The sequence below is a fragment of the Ascaphus truei genome, chromosome 18 (assembly GCF_040206685.1).
Source record: "Ascaphus truei isolate aAscTru1 chromosome 18, aAscTru1.hap1, whole genome shotgun sequence".
Taxonomy (NCBI): Eukaryota; Metazoa; Chordata; class Amphibia; order Anura; family Ascaphidae; genus Ascaphus; species Ascaphus truei.
In genome coordinates, this window is record NC_134500.1 from 34,641,212 (window position 1) to 34,664,530 (window position 23,319).

The window sequence follows — 23,319 nt, forward strand, 5'->3', positions numbered from 1 at the left end:
GCGGGGGCAGAGGGGACAGTGACAGAGCGGGGGCAGAGGGTACAGTGACAGATCGGGGGCAGAGGGGACAGTGACTTAGCGGGGGCAGAGGGGACAGTGACAGAGCGGGGGCAGAGGGGACAGTGACAGAGCGGGGGCAGAGGGGACAGTGACAGAGCGGGGGCAGAGGGGACAGTGACAGAGCGGGGGCAGAGGGGACAGTGACATAGCGGGGGCAGAGGGGACAGTAACAGAGCGGGGGCAGAGGGTACTGTGACAGAGCGGGGGCAGAGGGGACAGTGACTGAGCGGGGGCAGAGGGGACAGTGACAGAGCGGGGGCAGAGGGGACAGTGACAGAGCGGGGGGCAGAGGGGACAATGACATAGCTGGGGCAGAGGGGACAGTGACATAGCGGGGGCAGAGGGGACAGTGACATAGCGGGGGCAGAGGGGGCCATGACAGAGCGGGGGCAGAGGGGACAGTGACAGAGCGGGGGCAGAGGGGACAGTGACAGAGCGGGGGCAGAGGGGACAGTGACAGAGCGGGGGCAGAGGGGACAGTGACAGAGCGGGGGCAGAGGGGACAGTGACTGAGCGGGGGCAGAGGGGGCCATGACAGAGCAGGGGCAGAGGGGACAGTGACAGAGCGGGGGCAGAGGGGACAGTGACAGAGCGGGGGCAGAGGGGACAGTGACAGAGCGGGGGCAGAGGGGACAGTGACAGATCGGGGGCAGAGGGGACAGTGACAGAGCGGGGGCAGAGGGGACAGTGACAGAGCGGGGGCAGAGGGGAAAGTGACAGATCGGGGGCAGAGGGGACAGTGACAGAGCGGGGGCAGAGGGGACAGTGACAGAGCGGGGGCAGAGGGGACAGTGACAGAGCGGGGGCAGAGGGGACAGTGACAGAGCAGGGGCAGAGGGGACAGTGACAGAGCGGGGGCAGAGGGGACAGTGACAGATCGGGGGCAGAGGGGACAGTGACAGAGCGGGGGCAGAGGGGACAGTGACAGAGCTGGGGCAGAGGGGACAGTGACAGAGCGGGGCAGAGGGGACAGTGACAGATCGGGGGCAGAGGGGACAGTGACAGAGCGGGGGCAGAGGGGACAGTGACAGAGCAGGGGCAGAGGGGACAGTGACAGAGCGGGGGCAGAGGGGACAGTGACAGAGCGGGGGCAGAGGGGACAGTGAGAGAGCGGGGGCAGAGGGGACAGTGACAGAGCGGGGCAGAGGGGACAGTGACAGAGCGGGGGCAGAGGGGACAGTGACAGAGCGGGGGCAGAGGGGACAGTGACAGAGCGGGGCAGAGGGGACAGTGACAGAGCGGGGGGCAGAGGGGACAGTGACAGAGCGGGGGCAGAGGGGACAGTGACAGAGCGGGGGCAGAGGGGACAGTGACAGAGCGGGGGCAGAGGGGACAGTGACAGAGCGGGGGCAGAGGGGACAGTGACAGAGCGGGGGCAGAGGGGACAGTGACAGAGCGGGGGCAGAGGGGACAGTGACAGAGCGGGGGCAGAGGGGACAGTGACAGAGCGGGGGCAGAGGGGACAGTGACAGAGCGGGGGCAGAGGGGACAGTGACAGAGCGGGGGCAGAGGGGACAGTGACAGAGCGGGGGCAGAGGGGACAGTGACAGAGCGGAGACAGAGGGGACAGTGACAGAGCGGGGGCAGAGGGGACAGTGACAGAGCGGGGGCAGAGGGGACAGTGACAGAGCGGGGGCAGAGGGGACAGTGACAGAGCGGGGGCAGAGGGGACAGTGACAGAGCGGGGGCAGAGGGGACAGTGACAGAGCGGGGGCAGAGGTGACAGTGACAGAGCGGGGGCAGAGGGGACAGTGACAGAGCGGGGGCAGAGGGGACAGTGACAGAGCGGGGGCAGAGGGGACAGTGACAGAGCGGGGGCAGAGGGGACAGTGACAGAGCGGGGGCAGAGGGGACAGTGACAGAGCGGGGGCAGAGGGGACAGTGACAGAGCGGGGGCAGAGGGGACAGTGACAGAGCGGGGCAGAGGGGACAGTGACAGAGCGGGGGCAGAGGGGACAGTGACAGAGTGGGGGCAGAGGGGACAGTGACAGAGCGGGGCAGAGGGGACAGTGACAGAGCGGGGGCAGAGGGGACAGTGACAGAGCGGGGGCAGAGGGGACAGTGACAGAGCGGGGCAGAGGGGACAGTGACAGAGCGGGGGCAGAGGGGACAGTGACAGAGCGGGGGCAGAGGGGACAGTGACAGAGCGGGGGCAGAGGGGACAGTGACAGAGCGGGGCAGAGGGGACAGTGACATAGCGGGGGCAGAGGGGACAGTGACAGAGCGGGGGACAGAGGGGACAGTGACATAGCGGGGGCAGAGGGGAATGTGACATAGCGGGGGCAGAGGGGACAGTGACAGAGCGGGGCAGAGGGGACAGTGACATAGCGGGGGCAGAGGGGACAGTGACATAGCGGGGGCAGAGGGGACAGTGACAGAGCGGGGGACAGAGGGGACAGTGACAGAGCGGGGGCAGAGGGGACAGTGACAGAGCGGGGGCAGAGGGGACAGTGACAGAGCGGGGGCAGAGGGGACAGTGACAGAGCGGGGGCAGAGGGGACAGTGACAGAGCGGGGGCAGAGGGGACAGTGACAGAGCGGGGGCAGAGGGGACAGTGACAGAGCGGGGGAAGAGGGGACAGTGACAGAGCGGGGGCAGAGGGGACAGTGACAGAGCGGGGCAGAGGGGACAGTGACAGAGCGGGGGCAGAGGGGACAGTGACAGAGTGGGGGTAGAGGGGACAGTGACAGAGCGGGGCAGAGGGGACAGTGACAGAGCGGGGGCAGAGGGGACAGTGACAGAGCGGGGGCAGAGGGGACAGTGACAGAGCGGGGCAGAGGGGACAGTGACAGAGCGGGGGCAGAGGGGACAGTGACAGAGCGGGGGCAGAGGGGACAGTGACAGAGCGGGGGCAGAGGGGACAGTGACAGAGCGGGGCAGAGGGGACAGTGACATAGCGGGGGCAGAGGGGACAGTGACAGAGCGGGGGACAGAGGGGACAGTGACATAGCGGGGGCAGAGGGGACTGTGACATAGCGGGGGCAGAGGGGACAGTGACAGAGCGGGGCAGAGGGGACAGTGACATAGCGGGGGCAGAGGGGACAGTGACATAGCGGGGGCAGAGGGGACAGTGACAGAGCGGGGGACAGAGGGGACAGTGACAGAGCGGGGGCAGAGGGGACAGTGACAGAGCGGGGGCAGAGGGGACAGTGACAGAGCGGGGGCAGAGGGGACAGTGACAGAGCGGGGGCAGAGGGGACAGTGACAGAGCGGGGGCAGAGGGGACAGTGACAGAGCGGGGGCAGAGGGGACAGTGACAGAGCGGGGGCAGAGGGGACAGTGACAGAGCGGGGGCAGAGGGGACCGTGACAGAGCGGGGGCAGAGGGGACAGTGACAGAGCGGGGCAGAGGGGACAGTGACAGAGCGGGGGCAGAGGGGACAGTGACAGAGTGGGGGCAGAGGGGACAGTGACAGAGCGGGGCAGAGGGGACAGTGACAGAGCGGGGGCAGAGGGGACAGTGACAGAGCGGGGGCAGAGGGGACAGTGACAGAGCGGGGCAGAGGGGACAGTGACAGAGCGGGGGCAGAGGGGACAGTGACAGAGCGGGGGCAGAGGGGACAGTGACAGAGCGGGGGCAGAGGGGACAGTGACAGAACGGGGCAGAGGGGACAGTGACATAGCGGGGGCAGAGGGGACAGTGACAGAGCGGGGGACAGAGGGGACAGTGACATAGCGGGGGCAGAGGGGACTGTGACATAGCGGGGGCAGAGGGGACAGTGACAGAGCGGGGCAGAGGGGACAGTGACATAGCGGGGGCAGAGGGGACAGTGACATAGCGGGGGCAGAGGGGACAGTGACAGAGCGGGGGACAGAGGGGACAGTGACAGAGCGGGGGCAGAGGGGACAGTGACAGAGCGGGGCAGAGGGGACAGTGACATAGCGGGGGCAGAGGGGAAAGTGACAGAGCGGGGCAGAGGGGACAGTGACAGATCGGGGGCAGAGGGGACAGTGACAGATCGGGGGCAGAGGGGACAGTGACCGAGCGGGGGCAGAGGGGACAGTGACATAGCGGGGGCAGAGGGGACAGTGACAGAGCGGGGGCAGAGGGGACAGTGACAGAGCGGGGGCAGAGGGGACAGTGACAGAGCGGGGCAGAGGGGACAGTGACAGAGCGGGGCAGAGGGAACAGTGACATAGCGGGGGCAGAGGGGACAGTGACATAGCGGGGGCAGAGGGGACAGTGACAGAGCGGGGGACAGAGGGGACAGTGACAGAGCGGGGGCAGAGGGGACAGTGACAGAGCGGGGGTAGAGGGGACAGTGACAGAGCGGGGGTAGAGGGGACAGTGACAGAGCGGGGGTAGAGGGGACAGTGACAGAGCGGGGGCAGAGGGGACAGTGACAGAGCGGGGGCAGAGGGAACAGTGACAGAGCGGGGGCAGATGGGACAGTGACAGAGCGGGGGCAGAGGGGACAGTGACAGAGCGGGGGCAGAGGGGACAGTGACAGAGCGGGGGCAGAGGGGACAGTGACAGAGCGGGGGCAGAGGGGACAGTGACAGAGCGGGGGCAGAGGGGACAGTGACAGAGCGGGGGCAGAGGGGACAGTGACAGAGCGGGGGCAGAGGGGACAGTGACAGAGCGGGGCAGAGGGGACAGTGACAGATCGGGGGCAGAGGGGACAGTGACAGAGCAGGGGCAGAGGGGACAGTGACAGAGCGGGGGCAGAGGGGACAGTGACAGATCGGGGGCAGAGGGTACAGTGACAGAGCGGGGGCAGAGGGGACAGTGACAGAGCGGGGGCAGAGGGGACAGTGACAGAGCGGGGCAGAGGGGACAGTGACAGAGCGGGGCAGAGGGGACAGTGACAGAGCGGGACAGAGGGGACAGTGACAGAGCGGGGGCAGAGGGGACAGTGACGGAGCGGGGGCAGAGGGGACAGTGACAGATCGGGGGCAGAGGGGACAGTGACAGAGCGGGGGCAGAGGGGACAGTGACAGAGCGGGGGCAGAGGGGACAGTGACTGAGCGGGGGCAGAGGGGACAGTGACAGAGCGGGGGCAGAGGGGACAGTGACAGATCGGGGGCAGAGGGGACAGTGACAGAGCGGGGGCAGAGGGGACAGTGACAGAGCGGGGCAGAGGGGACAGTGACAGAGCGGGGGCAGAGGGGACAGTGACAGAGCGGGGGCAGAGGGGACAGTGACAGAGCGGGGGCAGAGGGGACAGTGACAAAGCGGGGCAGAGGGGACAGTGACAGAGCGGGGGCAGAGGGGACAGTGACATAGCGGGGCAGAGGGGACAGTGACAGAGCGGGGGCAGAGGGGACAGTGACAGAGCGGGGGCAGAGGGGACAGTGACAGAGCGGGGGCAGAGGGGACAGTGACAGAGCGGGGGCAGAGGGGACAGTGACAGAGCGGGGGCAGAGGGGACAGTGACAAAGCGGGGCAGAGGGGACAGTGACAGAGCGGGGGCAGAGGGGGCCATGACAGAGCGGGGCAGAGGGGACAGTGACATAGCGGGGCAGAGGGGACAGTGACAGAGCGGGGGCAGAGGGGACAGTGACAGAGCGGGGGCAGAGGGGACAGTGACAGAGTGGGGGCAGAGGGGACAGTGACAGAGCGGGGGCAGAGGGGACAGTGACAGAGCGGGGCAGAGGGGACAGTGACATAGCGGGGGCAGAGGGGACAGTGACAGAGCGGGGGCAGAGGGGACAGTGACAGAGCGGGGGGCAGAGGGGACAGTGACAGAGCGGGGGCAGAGGGGACAGTGACAGAGCGGGGGCAGAGGGGACAGTGACAGAGCGGGGGCAGAGGGGACAGTGACAGAGCGGGGGCAGAGGGGACAGTGACAGAGCGGGGGCAGAGGGGACAGTGACAGAGCGGGGGCAGAGGGGACAGTGACAGAGCGGGGGCAGAGGGGACAGTGACAGAGCGGGGGCAGAGGGGACAGTGACAGAGCGGGGGCAGAGGGGACAGTGACAGATCGGGGGCAGAGGGGACAGTGACAGAGCGGGGGCAGAGGGGACAGTGACAGATCGGGGGCAGAGGGGACAGTGACAGAGCGGGGGCAGAGGGGACAGTGACAGATCGGGGGCAGAGGGGACAGTGACATAGCGGGGGCAGAGGGGACAGTGACATAGCGGGGGCAGAGGGGACAGTGACCGAGCGGGGGCAGAGGGGACAGTGACAGAGCGGGGGCAGAGGGTACAGTGACAGAGCGGGGGCAGAGGGGACAGTGACAGATCGGGGGCAGAGGGGACAGTGACAGAGCGGGGGCAGAGGGGACAGTGACAGATCGGGGGCAGAGGGGACAGTGACAGAGCGGGGGCAAAGGGGACAGTGACAGATCGGGGGCAGAGGGGACAGTGACAGAGCGGGGGCAGAGGGGACAGTGACAGATCGGGGGCAGAGGGGACAGTGACAGAGCGGGGCAGAGGGGACAGTGACATAGCGGGGGCAGAGGGGACAGTGACAGAGCGGGGGCAGAGGGGACAGTGACATAGCGGGGGCAGAGGGGACAGTGACATAGCGGGGGCAGATGGGACAGTGACAGAGCGGGGGCAGATGGGACAGTGACAGAGCGGGGGCAGAGGGGACAGTGACAGAGCGGGGCAGAGGGGACAGTGACAGAGCGGGGGCAGATGGGACAGTGAAAGAGCGGGGGCAGATGGGACAGTGACAGAGCGGGGGCAGAGGGGACAGTGACAGAGCGGGGCAGAGGGGACAGTGACAGAGCGGGGGCAGAGGGGACAGTGACAGAGCGGGGGCAGAGGGGACAGTGACAGAGCGGGGGCAGATGGGACAGTGACAGAGCGGGGGCAGAGGGGACAGTGACAGAGAAGGGGGCAGAGGGGACAGTGACATAGCGGGGCAGAGGGGACAGTGACAGAGCGGGGGCAGAGGGGACAGTGACAGAGCGGGGCAGAGGGGACAGTGACATAGCGGGGGCAGAGGGGACAGTGACAGAGCGGGGGCAGAGGGGACAGTGACATAGCGGGGGCAGAGGGGACAGTGACAGAGCGGGGGCAGAGGGGACAGTGACAGAGCGGGGGCAGAGGGGACAGTGACCGAGCGGGGGCAGAAGGGACAGTGACAGAGCGGGGGCAGAGGGGACAGTGACAGAGCGGGGGCAGAGGGGACAGTGACTGAGCGGGGGCAGAGGGAACAGTGACAGAGCGGGGGCAGAGGGGACAGTGACAGAGCGGGGGCAGAGGGGACTGTGACAGAGCGGGGCAGAGGGGACAGTGACATAGCGGGGGCAGAGGGGACTGTGACAAAGCGGGGGCAGAGGGGACAGTGACAGAGCGGGGGCAGAGGGGACAGTGACAGAGCGGGGGCAGAGGGGACAGTGACAGAGCGGGGGCAGAGGGGACAGTGACATAGCGGGGGCAGAGGGTACAGTGACAGATCGGGGGCAGAGGGGACAGTGACAGAGCGGGGGCAGAGGGGACAGTGACAGAGCGGGGGGCAGAGGGGACAGTGACAGAGCGGGGGCAGAGGGGACAGTGACAGAGCGGGGGCAGAGGTGACAGTGACATAGCGGGGGCAGAGGGGACAGTGACAGAGCGGGACAGAGGGGACAGTGACATAGCGGGGGAAGAGGGTACAGTGACAGATCGAGGGCAGAGGGGACAGTGACATAGTGGGGGCAGAGGGTACAGTGACAGATCGGGGGCAGAGGGGACAGTGACATAGCGGGGGCAAAGTGGACAGTGACAGAGGGGGGGCAGAGGGGACAGTGACAGAGCGGGGGCAGAGGGGACAGTGACATAGTGGGGGCAGAGGGGACAGTGACAGATGGGGGGGCAGAGGGGACAGTGACAGAGCGGGGGCAGAGGGGACAGTTACATAGCGGGGGCAGAGGGGACAGTGACAGAGCGGGGCAGAGGGGACAGTGACAGAGCGGGGGCAGAGGGGACAGTGACAGAGCGGGGGCAGAGGGGACAGTGACAGAGCGGGGGCAGAGGGGACAGGGACAGAGCGGGGGCAGGGGGGACAGTGACAGAGCGGGGGCAGAGGGGACAGTGACAGAGCGGGGGCAGAGGGGACTGTGACAGAGCGGGGGCAGAGGGGACAGTGACAGAGCGGGGGCAGAGGGGACTGTGACATAGCGGGGGCAGAGGGGACAGTGACAGAGCGGGGGCAGAGGGGACAGTGACATAGCGGGGGCAGAGGGGACAGTGACAGAGCGGGGGCAGAGGGGACAGTGACAGAGCGGGGGCAGAGGGGACTGTGACATAGCGGGGGCAGAGGGGACTGTGACATAGCAGGGGCAGAGGGGACAGTGACAGAGCGGGGGCAGAGGGGACAGTGACATAGCGGGGGCAGAGGGGACAGTGACAGAGTGGGGCAGAGGGGTCAGTGACATAGCGGGGGCAGAGGGGACAGTGACATAGCGGGGGCAGAGGGGACAGTGACAGAGCAGGGGCAGAGGGGACAGTGACAGAGTGGGGGCAGAGGGGACAGTGACATAGCGGGGGCAGAGGGGACAGTGACATAGCGGGGGCAGAGGGGACAGTGACAGAGCGGGGGCAGAGGGGACAGTGACAGAACGGGGGCAGAGGGGACAGTGACAGAGCGGGGGCAGAGAGGGACAGTGACAAAGAAGGGGCAGAGGGGACAGTGACAGAGCGGGGGCAGATGGGACAGTGACAGAGCGGGGGCAGAGGGGACAGTGACAGAGCGGGGGCAGAGGGGACAGTGACATAGCGGGGGCAGAGGGGACAGTGATAGAGCGGAGGCAGAGAGGACAGTGACCGAGCGGGGGCAGAGGGGACAGTGACAGAGCGGGGGCAGAGGGGACAGTGACAGAGCGGGGGCAGAGGGGACAGTGACAGAGCGGGGCAGAGGGGACAGTGACATAGCGGGGGCAGAGGGGACAGTGACAGAGCGGGGGCAGAGGGGACTGTGACATAGCGGGGGCAGAGGGGACAGTGACATAGCAGGGGCAGAGGGGACAGTGACAGAGCGGGGCAGAGGGGACAGTGACATAGCGGGGGCAGAGGGGACAGTGACAGAGTGGGGCAGAGGGGTCAGTGACATAGCGGGGGCAGAGGGGACAGTGACATAGCGGGGGCAGAGGGGACAGTGACAGAGCAGGGGCAGAGGGGACAGTGACAGAGAGGGGGCAGAGGGGACAGTGACATAGCGGGGGCAGAGGGGACAGTGACATAGCGGGGGCAGAGGGGACAGTGACAGAGCGGGGGCAGAGGGGACAGTGACAGAACGGGGGCAGAGGGGACAGTGACAGAGCGGGGGCAGAGAGGGACAGTGACAAAGAAGGGGCAGAGGGGACAGTGACAGAGCGGGAGCAGAGGGGACAGTGACAGAGCAGGGGCAGAGGGGACACTGACAGAGCGGGGGCAGAGGGGACAGTGACAGAGCGGGGGCAGAGGGGACAGTGACAGAGCTGGGGCAGAGGGGACAGTGACAGAGCGGGGGCAGAGGGGACAGTGACAGAGCAGAAACGCAGTGCTGCAGTCAGACAGAGGTGCCCGCTCCAGAAAAGGAATCCTACCTCTCTCTGCTGGTCCGGGGGCGTCTTAATGCAGCTTCCGACTGGAGGGGGCAGAGCTGGAGGGGGCAGAGCTGGAGGGGGCAGAGCTGGAGGGGGCAGAGCTGGAGGGGAGGTCTCACGCTCGCTCCTCCAGCTGTCCCCTCTGGTTAGGTGAAAGTTGGATCCCGGCGCCAACAGGAAGGAGAGGAGGCAACGCGGTGCCCCGGAGAGCGCGGTGGCCGAAGCCTGCTGCCTTGCCATAATGCCAGCTCTGGCCCTATTCCACCGCTGTCCCTGGGTTTGTTCAACCCTAAGGGAGACGTATCGTGCCTGTCACCTCTCCCAACTTCCCCCACCATTCCTCCCGCTCTGCCCCACAGCCCAGCAATAATGCGAAACGCGCACCGGCCGCGGGCGCTCACCGTGCTCGAGCTAACGCTGTCGATTTCTTGTTTGCCCAAGAAGCCCTCCGTGATCTTAATGATGTCGGGAAAGGCGTTGGCGAATTTGGAGGCGTAACCGTTCAGCGTGTACTCGGTTTGGCTCCATCGCACCTCGGACACGTCCATGCTGCAAGACGCGGCCTCTGCGGGGAGCAAGTCCTTTTTGCGAAAATGTCTCCGCTCCGGCTGAAAACACCTGAAGGAACGAAACAAGGAAGTGAAGCAAGTAAATATGTAACAGAGAAGTCGTGCAAACAGGTGGGGCGTTCCCCGGCAACAGGACTTAACCCCTATATTACCAACGCATTCCTTTGCTGGCCTCTGTGGCAGCGTCGGCGTTAATGGGGCAGTCCCACACAGCACGAGGTTTTAACTGTTTGATGCCCGAAAAACATATCCAGGAGAAACTATTCATTAGATAATTCAGGGGGTAGACGGGCGGGCACTTTGGGAGACCAGGCAAGTCCTGCTCAGCACGCGGAGACATCTTTAGGACCATCAGGGATGTTAACATCTGTCTTGCAGAGACCCCCTTCCTAACCTTCCCAAGAGGGAGAAAGTTCCTGTCAAAATCCCTTGCTGCCCTGGGGATACAACACCATGGCAGACAGAGCCAGATGAAGCTTCCAGTCCAGTCCGATGAGGTCGCTTGGAGTAGCCGTTACACAGCAAGGGCGAGACACGCAGAGGATTCTGGGAGAGGGAATAGCAGTCAGCGTTAGCGGACGATCCTGCACAGCCGGTTAGGAGACAGAGGATTTTTCATTCATTTCAGGTGGTGCTTGTAATTGAAGTTTCGATCTTGTTTTCACAGCCCCGCCAGGAGATTACTGTAATTTGTTTGCGGAACTTTACACCATATCTTGTGTTTGTATTACAGAGGATGTATTGTCCTTGACAATAAGCTTCAGCGCAGGAATTAGCCTACAATTTATTTCCTGCTATTCCTATTCACATGCCCTAAAGCAGAGTGGCCAACTCCAGGCCTCCAGGGCCAACAGGCCAGGTATTAGAGATATCCCTGCTTCAGCACAGGTGGCTCAATCAGTCCCAGCTTCAGCACAGGTGGCTCAATCAGTCCCAGCTTCAGCACGGGTGGCTCAGACTGTGCTGTGCTGAAGCAGGGATATCCTGAAAACCTGACCTGTTGGTGGCCCTTGAGGATTGGAGTTGGCCGCCTCGGCCCTAAAGAATCTTCACCAGTACTCAAACGGTTTCCATTTTGACTGCCGTTCAATGTTACTTTCTGAATTTCTTTGCCTTGTTTTAACCTTTCCCCCGCGTTCTTTTGGTCACAATATTGAACTTATCGGGTTTCATTTTGACGTGGCTGAGAGTCTTCTCACGCTGTGGGCTGAAGAAGCCGCTTGTCCCTTGTTTGGCTATGTGATGAATTGTGGGAAAATGTCAGACTACGCCAGTATGTTACAGAGGGGCGCGTCTGCAAAACGTTTGCATCAGTTTTGCGGATCTCGCTGCACCGGCTTATACTTGAATGATCAAATAGATTTAACCCATTAATCACGTCACTGTCATTAAGTCACTTTGCTCCTACGTGGGACTGAGCCTTTAACCCATTAACCACGTTCCAGTCATTAGGTCACTTTGCCCCTACATAGGACTGACCCTTTAACCCTTTAAACACGTCCCTGTCATTAGGTCACTTTGCTCCTACATGGGACTGACCCTTTAACCCTTTAAACACGTCCCTGTCATTAGGTCACTTTGCTCCTACATGGGACTGACCCTTTAACCCATCACTGTCAGTAGTGTGGCAAAAATGGGCGTAATCAGCGCATTAATAAAGGCAGTGTGCTCAGCTGGTTACCCCTATTTTGTATTGGGGATGAAAGGGTTAATTTTTCATGCACTGTACATGTCTTATTTTTCCCCTCTATGCATTGTTGTCCCCTTTTTGCAGACTAGTCTCTACCTGCAGTGCTGAATAACAGGAGCCATTCCATTAAGACAGCTAACGCAGGAACGGAGTGAACCAGCACCCTGATTTTTGGTGTGCAGCCTCAGTGTAACCCTACAAGCAGACACATATTAAAAATATAACTTTGTCATAAGTGAAACATATATTTTTGATAAAGTGCCTTTCTGTTGCAGTTTTAAAAGGCAGGATGCTATTTTTCTGCCTGCCTTTGTAATGCATTAAGGAACAAATGTTATGCATACATGAGGGGGGGGGCGTATTTCCCTTTCCAGCTTCAAAAGCCCCCTGGTGAGGCAACGCCTGTGGGTCTAGGGATGTGTGGCTTAAAGTGTCACTTAATCAGGATGTTTCTGAGTAGCAGGTCCTGTTACTCATACTAGGTTTTTCACACCTTGGGACCAAACTCCAGACGTTGCGTCCCCAGAAACTAGGCCCCTTTTTACTCCTCAGTGCTACCAGGCTGCTCACTGAGCATGCTCAGAGTTACCTGGGCTGGCTGTAGGATTTTGCCACGTTACAGGGCAGGCTCTGATAGGAGGAAGATAATTCCTTGCCAATGGGATGAGGCTAATGAAAAACTCCACGGGCCCCTGTCCTTAAAGAGGCCTGTAACCCTCATTCCTGTGTGGTTGTTACCTGATTTCTTCAAGCGGATAAGATCTAAGTACAGCGGCTGCGATTCCATAACGCAAGGGGTTAAAAACATCGCAACAAGGAAACTAGCCCTGCTTCAGGATTTCGTTAGCCCTGGGGATTCCAGAACGAACCCCAAAGACCCAGAACTAAATTTTTACATTTCAAGGAAATAGCGGCCTGGCATCTTGCGCCCCTTTGCAAACGGACTGCAATTTAAAGGGACATTATTTCTGTGCTTTTCGTTCACTGGACAATTTATCCTGTTCCCTATCCCAGAAAGTGTAATTATTACGTGTATTCTGCAGTTGACGTGTATTTGCCTATGAAGGGAATAAATCTCAGTTTATTTTGCTCAACTTGTTCTGCTCAATTGGGATCCACAAAATATAAATTTGTTAATAAGTGCATCCATCGTGACAATTGGGTCACTTTGCTTTTACGTGGGACACTGACCCTTTAACCCATTAAACAAGTCCCTGTCATTAGGTCACTTTGCTCCTACGTGGGACTGACGTAGCCAGTAATTGAGCCACCTGTGCTGAAGTAGGGATAGTTGTCGAACAGGACGAGGGAGCGGGATACGTAATATGTGAGAAAATCAGTAAGAGAGAAATATATAGGGTGGTTTTGCTGATAAAAAATGTAGAGACCGTGATATGAATCTTCAAACATTATACTCACATAGATATGAGTAAATAGAGCAGATCACACTCAAAGCTCAGGTGTGCAGGCAGGATCCAGTGTGGTCTAAGATTACATCATAGGTAGGACGCTGTGTGTGTATACTTACAGTAAAAGAGAGAGAGACAGCATAGCGCAGACAATCCAAACTCAATTTAATAAAGTATTACTTAAAAAATAATCCCTCCAAAAAGTGCGCACTTACAAATAGTGCAGAATAAAAGGGCTCATAAAATCAGGAATCCTGACGAAGCTTGCTCTATCAAGCGAAACGCGTTGAATCCAGGAGGAGAGTGGAAGGAGTGACACCGAGTCAGAGAGAGCCCCGTGGAGAGCAGTTGCTGTTTCCAGGCGGCCGCAATAGGAAGCAGCACCAGCCCGACATAGGTGTTCATCTGATCCAGCGGTGCGCAAACTGGGGGCGCGGGGTTTACAGAGGCCCCGCGCGCTTCCCAAAGGCACTTACATTAAGGGCCGGGGAAGCGGCGAAGGCCTCTGTAAACTGCATGTAAATTTCTCGCTTTCCGCCGTACGGTGGCGACCCTCTCCCTTGGTCCCAGAGCCTCCCAGGAGGACACCCTACGATATCTAGTGCGCTGTTCAGGAAACTCAGACGTCTGGAGAGAAGCAAGTAATGAGACGCATGCAAGATCTTTCTCAGTCACTTCTCTGCTTTAGTATGGAACACAGCTACTTTATATACGTAGCTAGTTCAGGGGGTAGTCTTTTGAATGCATACAGTATGTCCTTTTAACACAGGACTTCACACAATACATGGCATTTGATTAGATAGCAGTTACTTGTCATTACTGGGTTAATTTCCTTTCATCCTTGGCCTTAAGGGCAGTTTCCTGCCTATCGTAAAAGATAATAAAAGAATGTGTTTACTTTCATCTACATAGCAGCCACAAGCAATTCTTTGCAGAAAAACAATGGTCATTGACAAATACTTTCGGTTCCTGATTATATATATATATACTGTATCTGTGACACACCTTTTATACCAAAATGCCTGTTTAGAATAAAATGGAGGACCTACTGTTATATTTATTAACACTACCCCTTCTGGTAACTGCCGTTGTAAATTATTACTACAAACTACTATTCCAGCAGAAACTACATGCTGCAAAATTCATTATTTTTATACGTGCATATAAAAATGGGTTACATACAAAATGGAGACCTACCCCTTATATATACATTAACACTGCACTTACCGTGGTTCAGCCGGCATCTGGAGACGCGTCTCCATGGCAACGTGGCGTCAAATGACGCCGCGGAGTCATGTGACATCGCGTTGCTATGGCAACGTGATGTCATGATGCCCAGGCACTGGGAACCACGGTAAGGAGGGAGGGGGGAGCGCGGAGAGCAGGACAGCCGGCAGGGGGGCGCAGGGGGGAAAGATTGCGCTCCCCTGATCTAATCCATGCGAGAGGGGCGATGAGATCGCCTTTGCTCCACGATTGATTTTATGAGCCCTTTTATTCTGCACTAATTATAAGTGCGCACTTTAGAGGATTATTTGTAACTAATACTTTATTAAATTGAGTTCGGATAGTCTGCGCTATGCTGTCTCCCTGACTCCTACTGTAAGTATACCCACACAGCGTCCTACCTAAGGCTGACGCTGAGCCCCTGCAGACACAATGATAGCGGCTTTTGCAGGGGCTCGCACACGCTTCCGCAGGCGTAGCCGACAATTTTTTTTAGTTTAAGCTCTCACGGGAGCGCAGGGCCGGTCACGTGAGCGGTTCACCCAATGAGGGCAGCTCCGTGACGTGACTGGCCCGCCCCCAGACGGCGCGTGTAGCAAGGCCAGGGAAAGCACCCTCAGTGCGCCTCCGCACGGCTGGAGTCTTTATGGACTAAGATGTCATCTAAGGCCGCGCTATAGTGCCGGCGACGCGACGTCAGACTGCGGTCGCTGGAAATATCAAATTGAGATGACTTCCAGTGATTGCGACCAAGCCGTCGCTCCGTCCTTACTATAAGCGCACGCGACAGCGGCAATGCATTGTTTTGACGCGACGTAGCGTCGCTGTCACCGCAACTATAAGCGCAGCCTGAGGCCACTGGATCCTGCCTGCACACCTGAGCTTTGAGTGTGATCTGCTCTATTTACTCAGATCTATGCGAGTATAATGTTTGAAGATTAATGTCACGGTCTCTACATTTGTTATCAGCAAAACCACCCTATATATTTCTTTCTCCGATTCACTAAGCGCCGTTAATTTGCACTGAAATGGGTTACATCGCTCGGGCGCAAAGGGGTGAAGCCAAAAGCCATATTCACTAAGGGTGTTTGGCGCGTTTTCGGCCTGCCTTGCCAAAAAGGGCCATATCGCGCGAGCACCTTCTTCGCCCCCTGATATCGCGCTTAAAGTTAGAAAGCACGATAACTGATATAAACAAAGCAGCCTGTAAGAACTGCATGGAGACGCTGATTGGCTGAAGCAAAGTCTCTGTCACATGGTCTACCAGAGCCAATCAGAGTTGGGATTGAGTTCCCACGCTCTGATTGGCTACCGGCCATGTTTGTTTGGGTGACGTCATCTTAAAGGCAAATGAAGCACAGCCATTCTGATTGGCTGGCGTCATTGCCTTTAAATGACGTCACCAATTTTTTTTGTTTTCGGAAAAATCACATGTAACCATATGACAAAAATGTGACTGTAAGGCTCCGCGCTGCGGGTATACCCGCGTCCAGCGCATCCTTACCTTTTTCTCAAGCCATTCCCTGCTCCTGGCTGCTTTCCCTGCACCTCCTGGGCGCGCGCTCACCCAAGCCGCCATTGGTTGGCACCAGGCACCTGACTCCGCCTCCGCTGACGTGGCACATGCTCCTTGCGTGTCGCCGCTCGGGTCCCGTCAGCTCCGCCTCCCCGCTTCTCCCTCCTTACCTGACCCTTCCCCTGTCTGTTCCTCTGCTCCTCCCCTTCTTCTCTCCGCTCCTGGATCCTCCGGTGCACCTTCCCTATGCTCCGCCTCCTCGGACGTCACGCACATGCCCGGCACGCCTCTTCCCCATCTGCCTTGTCCTCCTTCCCTTTCTGTCCCTTCCCTTGTCCCTCCCTCCAATCCTCCCCTCACTCCCATTGGTTTCAAACTTCCTCACTCTGCTCTCCTATTAGGTTCCTCTTCGGGCCGCTCCTCCGTCACTCCCCTTTCTCTGATTGGTCCCAGCCCCCTATATAATCCCTCTTCTCCATTTCCTCTTTGCTCTGCATAGCTTCTGCACCTTGGGGCTGTCTGCTGTTGCCTGGCCTCGCTTGTCTTTTCAGTGCTGCTCCTGTCCCTGGAATCTTTGCTGACCTCCCTGGATTTGACCTTTGCTTTGAACTCTACTAGCTGCTCTCTGGAACCCTTTGGACCTTTCTTTGGACTTCTACGCTGCAGACCTCTACAACCCTTGGACACGGCACACGGACAAACTACTACCCTGCTCTCTCCACTCCATGACCCAGGCTTACGGACAATCGATTACGCTGCCCTCTCCAACCCTCGACCCTTGGCATACAAACTTAACCCTTCTACGCCGGAGCTCAAGTACGGTATCATTTATATTCTGTTACCCGGACCACCTACGCTACTACCACACTCCGGCCGTGCCCCCGTTTGCTGCTAGGTGTGTGGTTTACCCTTTCCACCTCAGTCCCGGGGTCTTGTCTGGCTTGTGGGCAGGCCGAGCGTTACAGTGACGTCATAGGCCTATAAAAGCCTATGTCGTCTCATTTTGAAGCCAGATGCCGAGGAGGAAGGACCTCCGGAACAAGAAGAAGACCAGGGCGTGGCAGATGAAGAAAAGAAGACCCGGAACAAGACAGATGAAGACGGAGAAGATACAGATGAAGACCCCTGCTGTGGATTACAAATAGAAGAAAGAAGACACAGACACTTTTGGATTGTAATGGTTAATTTTTTTATGGTTACCTGGTTCCTGTTGTTGGATTATTTCTTCGACACATCCGGTTCAACGGGATTCGGTGAGTCGTCATCTAATGGTAAGTAAACCAAAGAAATGTATGTTATGTTACTTTTACAGGTTTCTTTGCTTTTTTTTCATGTCATCCATTTTTTTTGTATGTCCATTTATTGGCCCTGAATTTATGTCTGTCACTGGACATACACACGTACAGGCACAGTCACTGGATGTATTGTATGTTTATTTTTAATGTTATTAAATTGTTTTTTATGCTCTTTTATTGCACCTGTATGTATTTATGTATGTCAACTATAGATGGACATACATACAGGTATAATAAAAACTTGTTTGCATAATGTTTGCTTGCCTTGTTTTCATGTTTTTTTAATTGGAATTTGCTGCTTTGTGTAAAAATGTGTTTGTAATGTACATGCTATTTTTTCTAAGGTTATAATAGATTATTTATTTCGCTTAATTTTGGAAGTTAGATTTAGTCACATGGTGGTTACTTTGAAATAGATTATTTTTCAAAATGGTTTGTTTTTAGGACTTGAACTGTGTAATTGATTTTGATTGTAATTGACTTGAGATTGGATTAATTAATTGATGGTAATTTAATAGGCCTATAAAAGCCTATGTCGTCTCATTTTGAAGCCAGATGCCGAGGAGGAAGGACCTCCGGAACAAGAAGAAGACCAGGGCGTGGCAGATGAAGAAAAGAAGACCCGGAACAAGACAGATGAAGACGGAGAAGATACAGATGAAGACCCCCGCTGTGGATTACAAATAGAAGAAAGAAGACACAGACACTTTTGGATTGTAATGGTTAATTTTTTTATGGTTACCTGGTTCCTGTTGTTGGATTATTTCTTCGACACATCCGGTTCAACGGGATTCGGTGAGTCGTCATCTAATGGTAAGTAAACCAAAGAAATGTATGTTATGTTACTTTTACAGGTTTCTTTGCTTTTTTTTCATGTCATCCATTTTTTTTGTATGTCCATTTATTGGCCCTGAATTTATGTCTGTCACTGGACATACACACGTACAGGCACAGTCACTGGATGTATTGTATGTTTATTTTTAATGTTATTAAATTGTTTTTTATGCTCTTTTATTGCACCTGTATGTATTTATGTATGTCAACTATAGATGGACATACATACAGGTATAATAAAAACTTGTTTGCATAATGTTTGCTTGCCTTGTTTTCATGTTTTTTTAATTGGAATTTGCTGCTTTGTGTAAAAATGTGTTTGTAATGTACATGCTATTTTTTCTAAGGTTATAATAGATTATTTATTTGGCTTAATTTTGGAAGTTAGATTTAGTCACATGGTGGTTACTTTGAAATAGATTATTTTTCAGAATGGTTTGTTTTTAGGACTTGAACTGTGTAATTGATTTTGATTGTAATTGACTTGAGATTGGATTAATTAATTGATGGTAATTTAATTCTGTTGATTTGCTTTGTTTGTATTTAATGATTGGTTTGTACAGTATCTTGTTTGGAATAGTTTGATTTTGACCATTGCTTGGCAAAGTATACATGATGCACAGATTAATAGTATCATGTACACATTGTCAAATTGAGTGTTTATATTAGCATTTCTTAATTATTGATTTGGCTTGGTGCTGTTTGATATTTGGAGATATTTGTATTTCGGCATGTATATCCTTAACCATTTATTTGGATATTGGTTAATCATGCATATATATATATATATATATATATATATATATATATATATATATGTATGTGTATATATACACATACATACATACATACATACATAATGAAGCCACTGTACACATAAATGGGTGAAGGGTGGGTATCGGGTCAGGGTGGCTTAACCCCTTCACGACTGTAGCGGTTCATAACCGCTAAGGTGATTAAGGGGTTAGGGGACATTAGATTGGCTCTTTTTATTCTTGTGTATATTTTTCAGCACCCGAGTGTATGGGCGGTGATGAAGATGAGGATGGCCTTCATCGTGGGTGCCGGTCAAGGGTGAGTACAAAATGTATTTATTTTATTTGTGATTAATGTATATTTAATGGGCAAATGCATTATTATCCATATGTGGATAATAGTAATTTTGCCCATTACTGTAGTGTGTGTGTTAGGGGGGGGTTATAGTATTGTTTATTTTTTGGGGGCACAACATTGGTAGCGCAAGCCCGCGGACGCCCGCGGGGACCCCCGTAGTCCCGCAGGGACTCCCGCGGGGTCAGCCGGGGACATCCGCGGGCCTGTTGTATGGATCGTGTGCCTGCAAAAAGGTAAACAAAGATTTTTTTTCTAAGTCCAGCTCCTTTTGCGCCTGCCTTTAGCTGGCGCATTTGTCAGGTGCGTTTTTTAAGGCCGATTCACTTAGCGCTGCTTAGTGAATCCCCTGTACTGGCAAAAAGCAGCGCTATAGGCTGATCGTGCGCATTTTGCGCAGAGGGCTGAAAAAAGCCCCTTTAAGAGCGATAAAGCGCAGTTATCACTGCTTAGTGAATCTCACTGCAGCCTTATCGGGCTTAAAGGGTACTTTGCGCTCTTAAAGCCACTTAACGGAGCTTAGTGAATCGGCCCCAGTGTCTCCTGCTAATGTTCATTCACTTGCTCGTGGATTAAGTGTACTTTCACTACTCACCACCGGGGGTCACTATCCACCAACTATTTCATTGTTTTCTGCACACTTTGTTGTGGTTGGAGTTATAGCTTACTGCTTTAAGCGCCAGTCCTGTTGTTCTTTTGTGTTACTGAAGTAGGGATATCCTGAAAACCTGGCCTGTTGGCGGCCCTTGAGGACTTGGACACCCATTCTTTAACTCATTAAACACGTCACGGTTACTCAGTCACTTTGCTCCTATGTGGGTGTTGCACGGATAACACAAGTGCTGTGCACGTGGGTTTGTCCGAATATAGGCTTTTTATTTAGCCTCAAAAAACAAAACAAACACAGCTTATCTTCAGCGTGTAAACATAAAGCCTGGAGAAGCGCTTTGCCTTTTCCTAACAAGGCCAAGTCAAGTCCAGGATACACAAGAGCAAGCGTTCCAATATAAAGATACCTTATTGCGGGCTCCTCTCCCTCGCTCACACAGGAGCCCGAGCACTGACAGCTGCACACCTCTAATACACCCCGAGGAGCTGGGGGAGCACGATAAGCAAGTCAGCCTGAGATTTAACCTGTTCAGTGCTGCGCTCAACCTTTACACAAAGGTCTCCCATGCATACCAATCAGCTCGGGAATCCACCTTGTCACAGTGAGACTGACCCTTTAACCCATTAAACACGTCCCTGTCATTAGGTCACTTTGCCCCTACGTGGGACTGACCCTTTAACCCATTAAACACGTCCCTGTCATTAGGTCACTTTGCTCCTACGTGGGACTGACCCTTTAACCCATTAAACATGTCCCTGTCATTAGGTCACTTTGCCCCTACGTGGGACTGACCCTTTAACCCATTAAACACGTCCCTGTCATTAGGTCACTTTGCCCCTACGTGGGACTGACCCTTTAACCCATTAAACACGTCCCTGTCATTAGGTCACTTTGCCCCTACGTGGGACTGACCCTTTAACCCATTAAACACGTCCCTGTCATTAGGTCACTTTGCCCCTACGTGGGACTGACCCCTTAACCCATTAAACACGTCCCTGTCATTAGGTCACTTTGCCCCTACGTGGGACTGACCCTTTAACCCATTAAACACGTCCCTGTCATTAGGTCACTTTGCCCCTACGTGGGACTGACCCTTTAACCCATTAAACACGTCCCTGTCATTAGGTCACTTTGCTCCTACGTGAGACTGACCCTTTAACCCATTAAACACGTCCCTGTCATTAGGTCACTTTGCCCCTACGTGGGACTGACCCTTTAACCCATTAAACACGTCCCTGTCATTAGGTCACTTTGCCCCTACGTGGGACTGTCCCTTTAACCCATTAAACACGCCCCTGTCATTAGGTCACTTGGCCCCTACGTGCGACTGACCCTTTAACCCATTAAACACGTCCCTGTCATTAGGTCACTTTGCCCCTACGTGGGACTGACCCTTTAGCCCATTAAACACGTCCCTGTCATTAGGTCACTTTGCCCCTACGTGGGACTGACCCTTTAACCCATTAAACACGTCCCTGTCATTAGGTCACTTTGCTCCTACGTGGGACTGACCCTTTAACCCATTAACCACGTCCCTGTCATTAGGTCACTTTGCCCCTACGTGGGACTGTCCCTTTAACCCATTAAACACGTCCCTGTCATTAGGTCACTTTGCTCCTACGTGGGACTGACCCTTTAACCCATTAAACACGTCCCTGTCATTAGGTCACTTGGCCCCTACGTGGGACTGACCCTTTAACCCATTAAACACGTCCCTGTCATTAGGTCACATTGCCCCTACGTGGGACTGACCCTTTAGCCCATTAAACACGTCCCTGTCATTAGGTCACTTTGCCCCTACGTGGGACTGACCCTTTAACCCATTAAACACGTCCCTGTCATTAGGTCACTTTGCTCCTACGTGGGACTGACCCTTTAACCCATTAAACACGTCCCTGTCATTAGGTCACTTTGCTCCTACGTGGAACTGACCCTTTAACCCATTAACCACGTCCCTGTCATTAGGTCACTTTGCCCCTACGTGGGACTGTCCCTTTAACCCATTAAACACGTCCCTGTCATTAGGTCACTTTGCTCCTACGTGGGACTGACCCTTTAACCCATTAAACACGTCCCTGTCATTAGGTCACTTTGCCCCTACGTGGGACTGACCCTTTAACCCATTAAACACGTCCCTGTCATTAGGTCACTTTGCTCCTACGTGGGACTGACCCTTTAACCCATTAAACACGTCCCTGTCATTAGGTCACTTTGCTCCTACGTGGAACTGACCCTTTAACCCATTAACCACGTCCCTGTCATTAGGTCACTTTGCCCCTACGTGGGACTGTCCCTTTAACCCATTAAACACGTCCCTGTCATTAGGTCACTTTGCTCCTACGTGGGACTGACCCTTTAACCCATTAAACACGTCCCTGTCATTAGGTCACTTGGCCCCTACGTGGGACTGACCCTTTAACCCATTAAACACGTCCCTGTCATTAGGTCACATTGCCCCTACGTGGGACTGACCCTTTAGCCCATTAAACACGTCCCTGTCATTAGGTCACTTTGCCCCTACGTGGGACTGACCCTTTAACCCATTAAACACGTCCCTGTCATTAGGTCACTTTGCTCCTACGTGGGACTGACCCTTTAACCCATTAAACACGTCCCTGTCATTAGGTCACTTTGCTCCTACGTGGAACTGACCCTTTAACCCATTAACCACGTCCCTGTCATTAGGTCACTTTGCCCCTACGTGGGACTGTCCCTTTAACCCATTAAACACGTCCCTGTCATTAGGTCACTTTGCTCCTACGTGGGACTGACCCTTTAACCCATTAAACACGTCCCTGTCATTAGGTCACTTGGCCCCTACGTGGGACTGACCCTTTAACCCATTAAACACGTCCCTGTCATTAGGTCACTTTGCCCCTACGTGGGATTGACCCTTTAGCCCATTAAACATGTCGCTGTCATTAGGTCACTTTGCTCCTACGTGGGACTGACCCTTTAACCCATTAAACACGTCCCTGTCATTAGGTCACTTTGCCCCTACGTGGGATTGACCCTTTAGCCCATTAAACATGTCCCTGTCATTAGGTCACTTTGCCCCTACGTGGGACTGACCCTTTAACCCATTAAACACGTCCCTGTCATTAGGTCACATTGGCCCTACGTGGGACTGACCCTTTAACCCATTAAACACGTCCCTGTCATTAGGTCACTTTGCTCCTACGTGGGACTGACCCTTTAACCCATTAAACACGTCCCTGTCATTCGGTGACACCGGTCCAGGCATTGCCCTCCGTACCCCAGGTTTAATGAAAGTGTTCACAGCGTCTCCCAGCTGCAGCACGTCTTTCCGGGGTTCTTTTTTTTTACTTCCCTTTGCTAATTCTGATGCTGTCCTCCTGTGTCACCAATGTGCCCCAAATTACAACCCCCCATCCCCTTTACTAATAAGAGACGCATTTGTACGGCCAAGAACCGCTGGCTTCATTTCAGCAAAAAGGCATTGGAGAAATAGTGTAAGGGCCGGAGCAGGATAAAGAACGGGTTTGTTCCAAATCCTATATCACATCCCAAGTCCGCTGGCT

General features: G+C 55.3%; 1 protein-coding gene across 1 annotated transcript in view; it reads right to left on the bottom strand.

Annotated features, from left to right (window-relative positions):
• The window catches only part of LOC142469143 (uncharacterized), a 31,756-nt gene extending 21,303 nt beyond the window's left edge, over positions 1-10,453 (bottom strand). The window contains exons 1-2 of the mRNA XM_075576083.1: positions 10,239-10,453; positions 9,919-10,135 (exon numbers count right to left, since the gene is read on the bottom strand). Of these exons, the coding sequence (XP_075432198.1) occupies positions 9,919-10,135; positions 10,239-10,453 (432 nt within the window). The remainder of the gene's footprint in view (positions 1-9,918; positions 10,136-10,238) is intronic.
• Between the last annotated feature and the right edge of the window lie 12,866 nt (positions 10,454-23,319).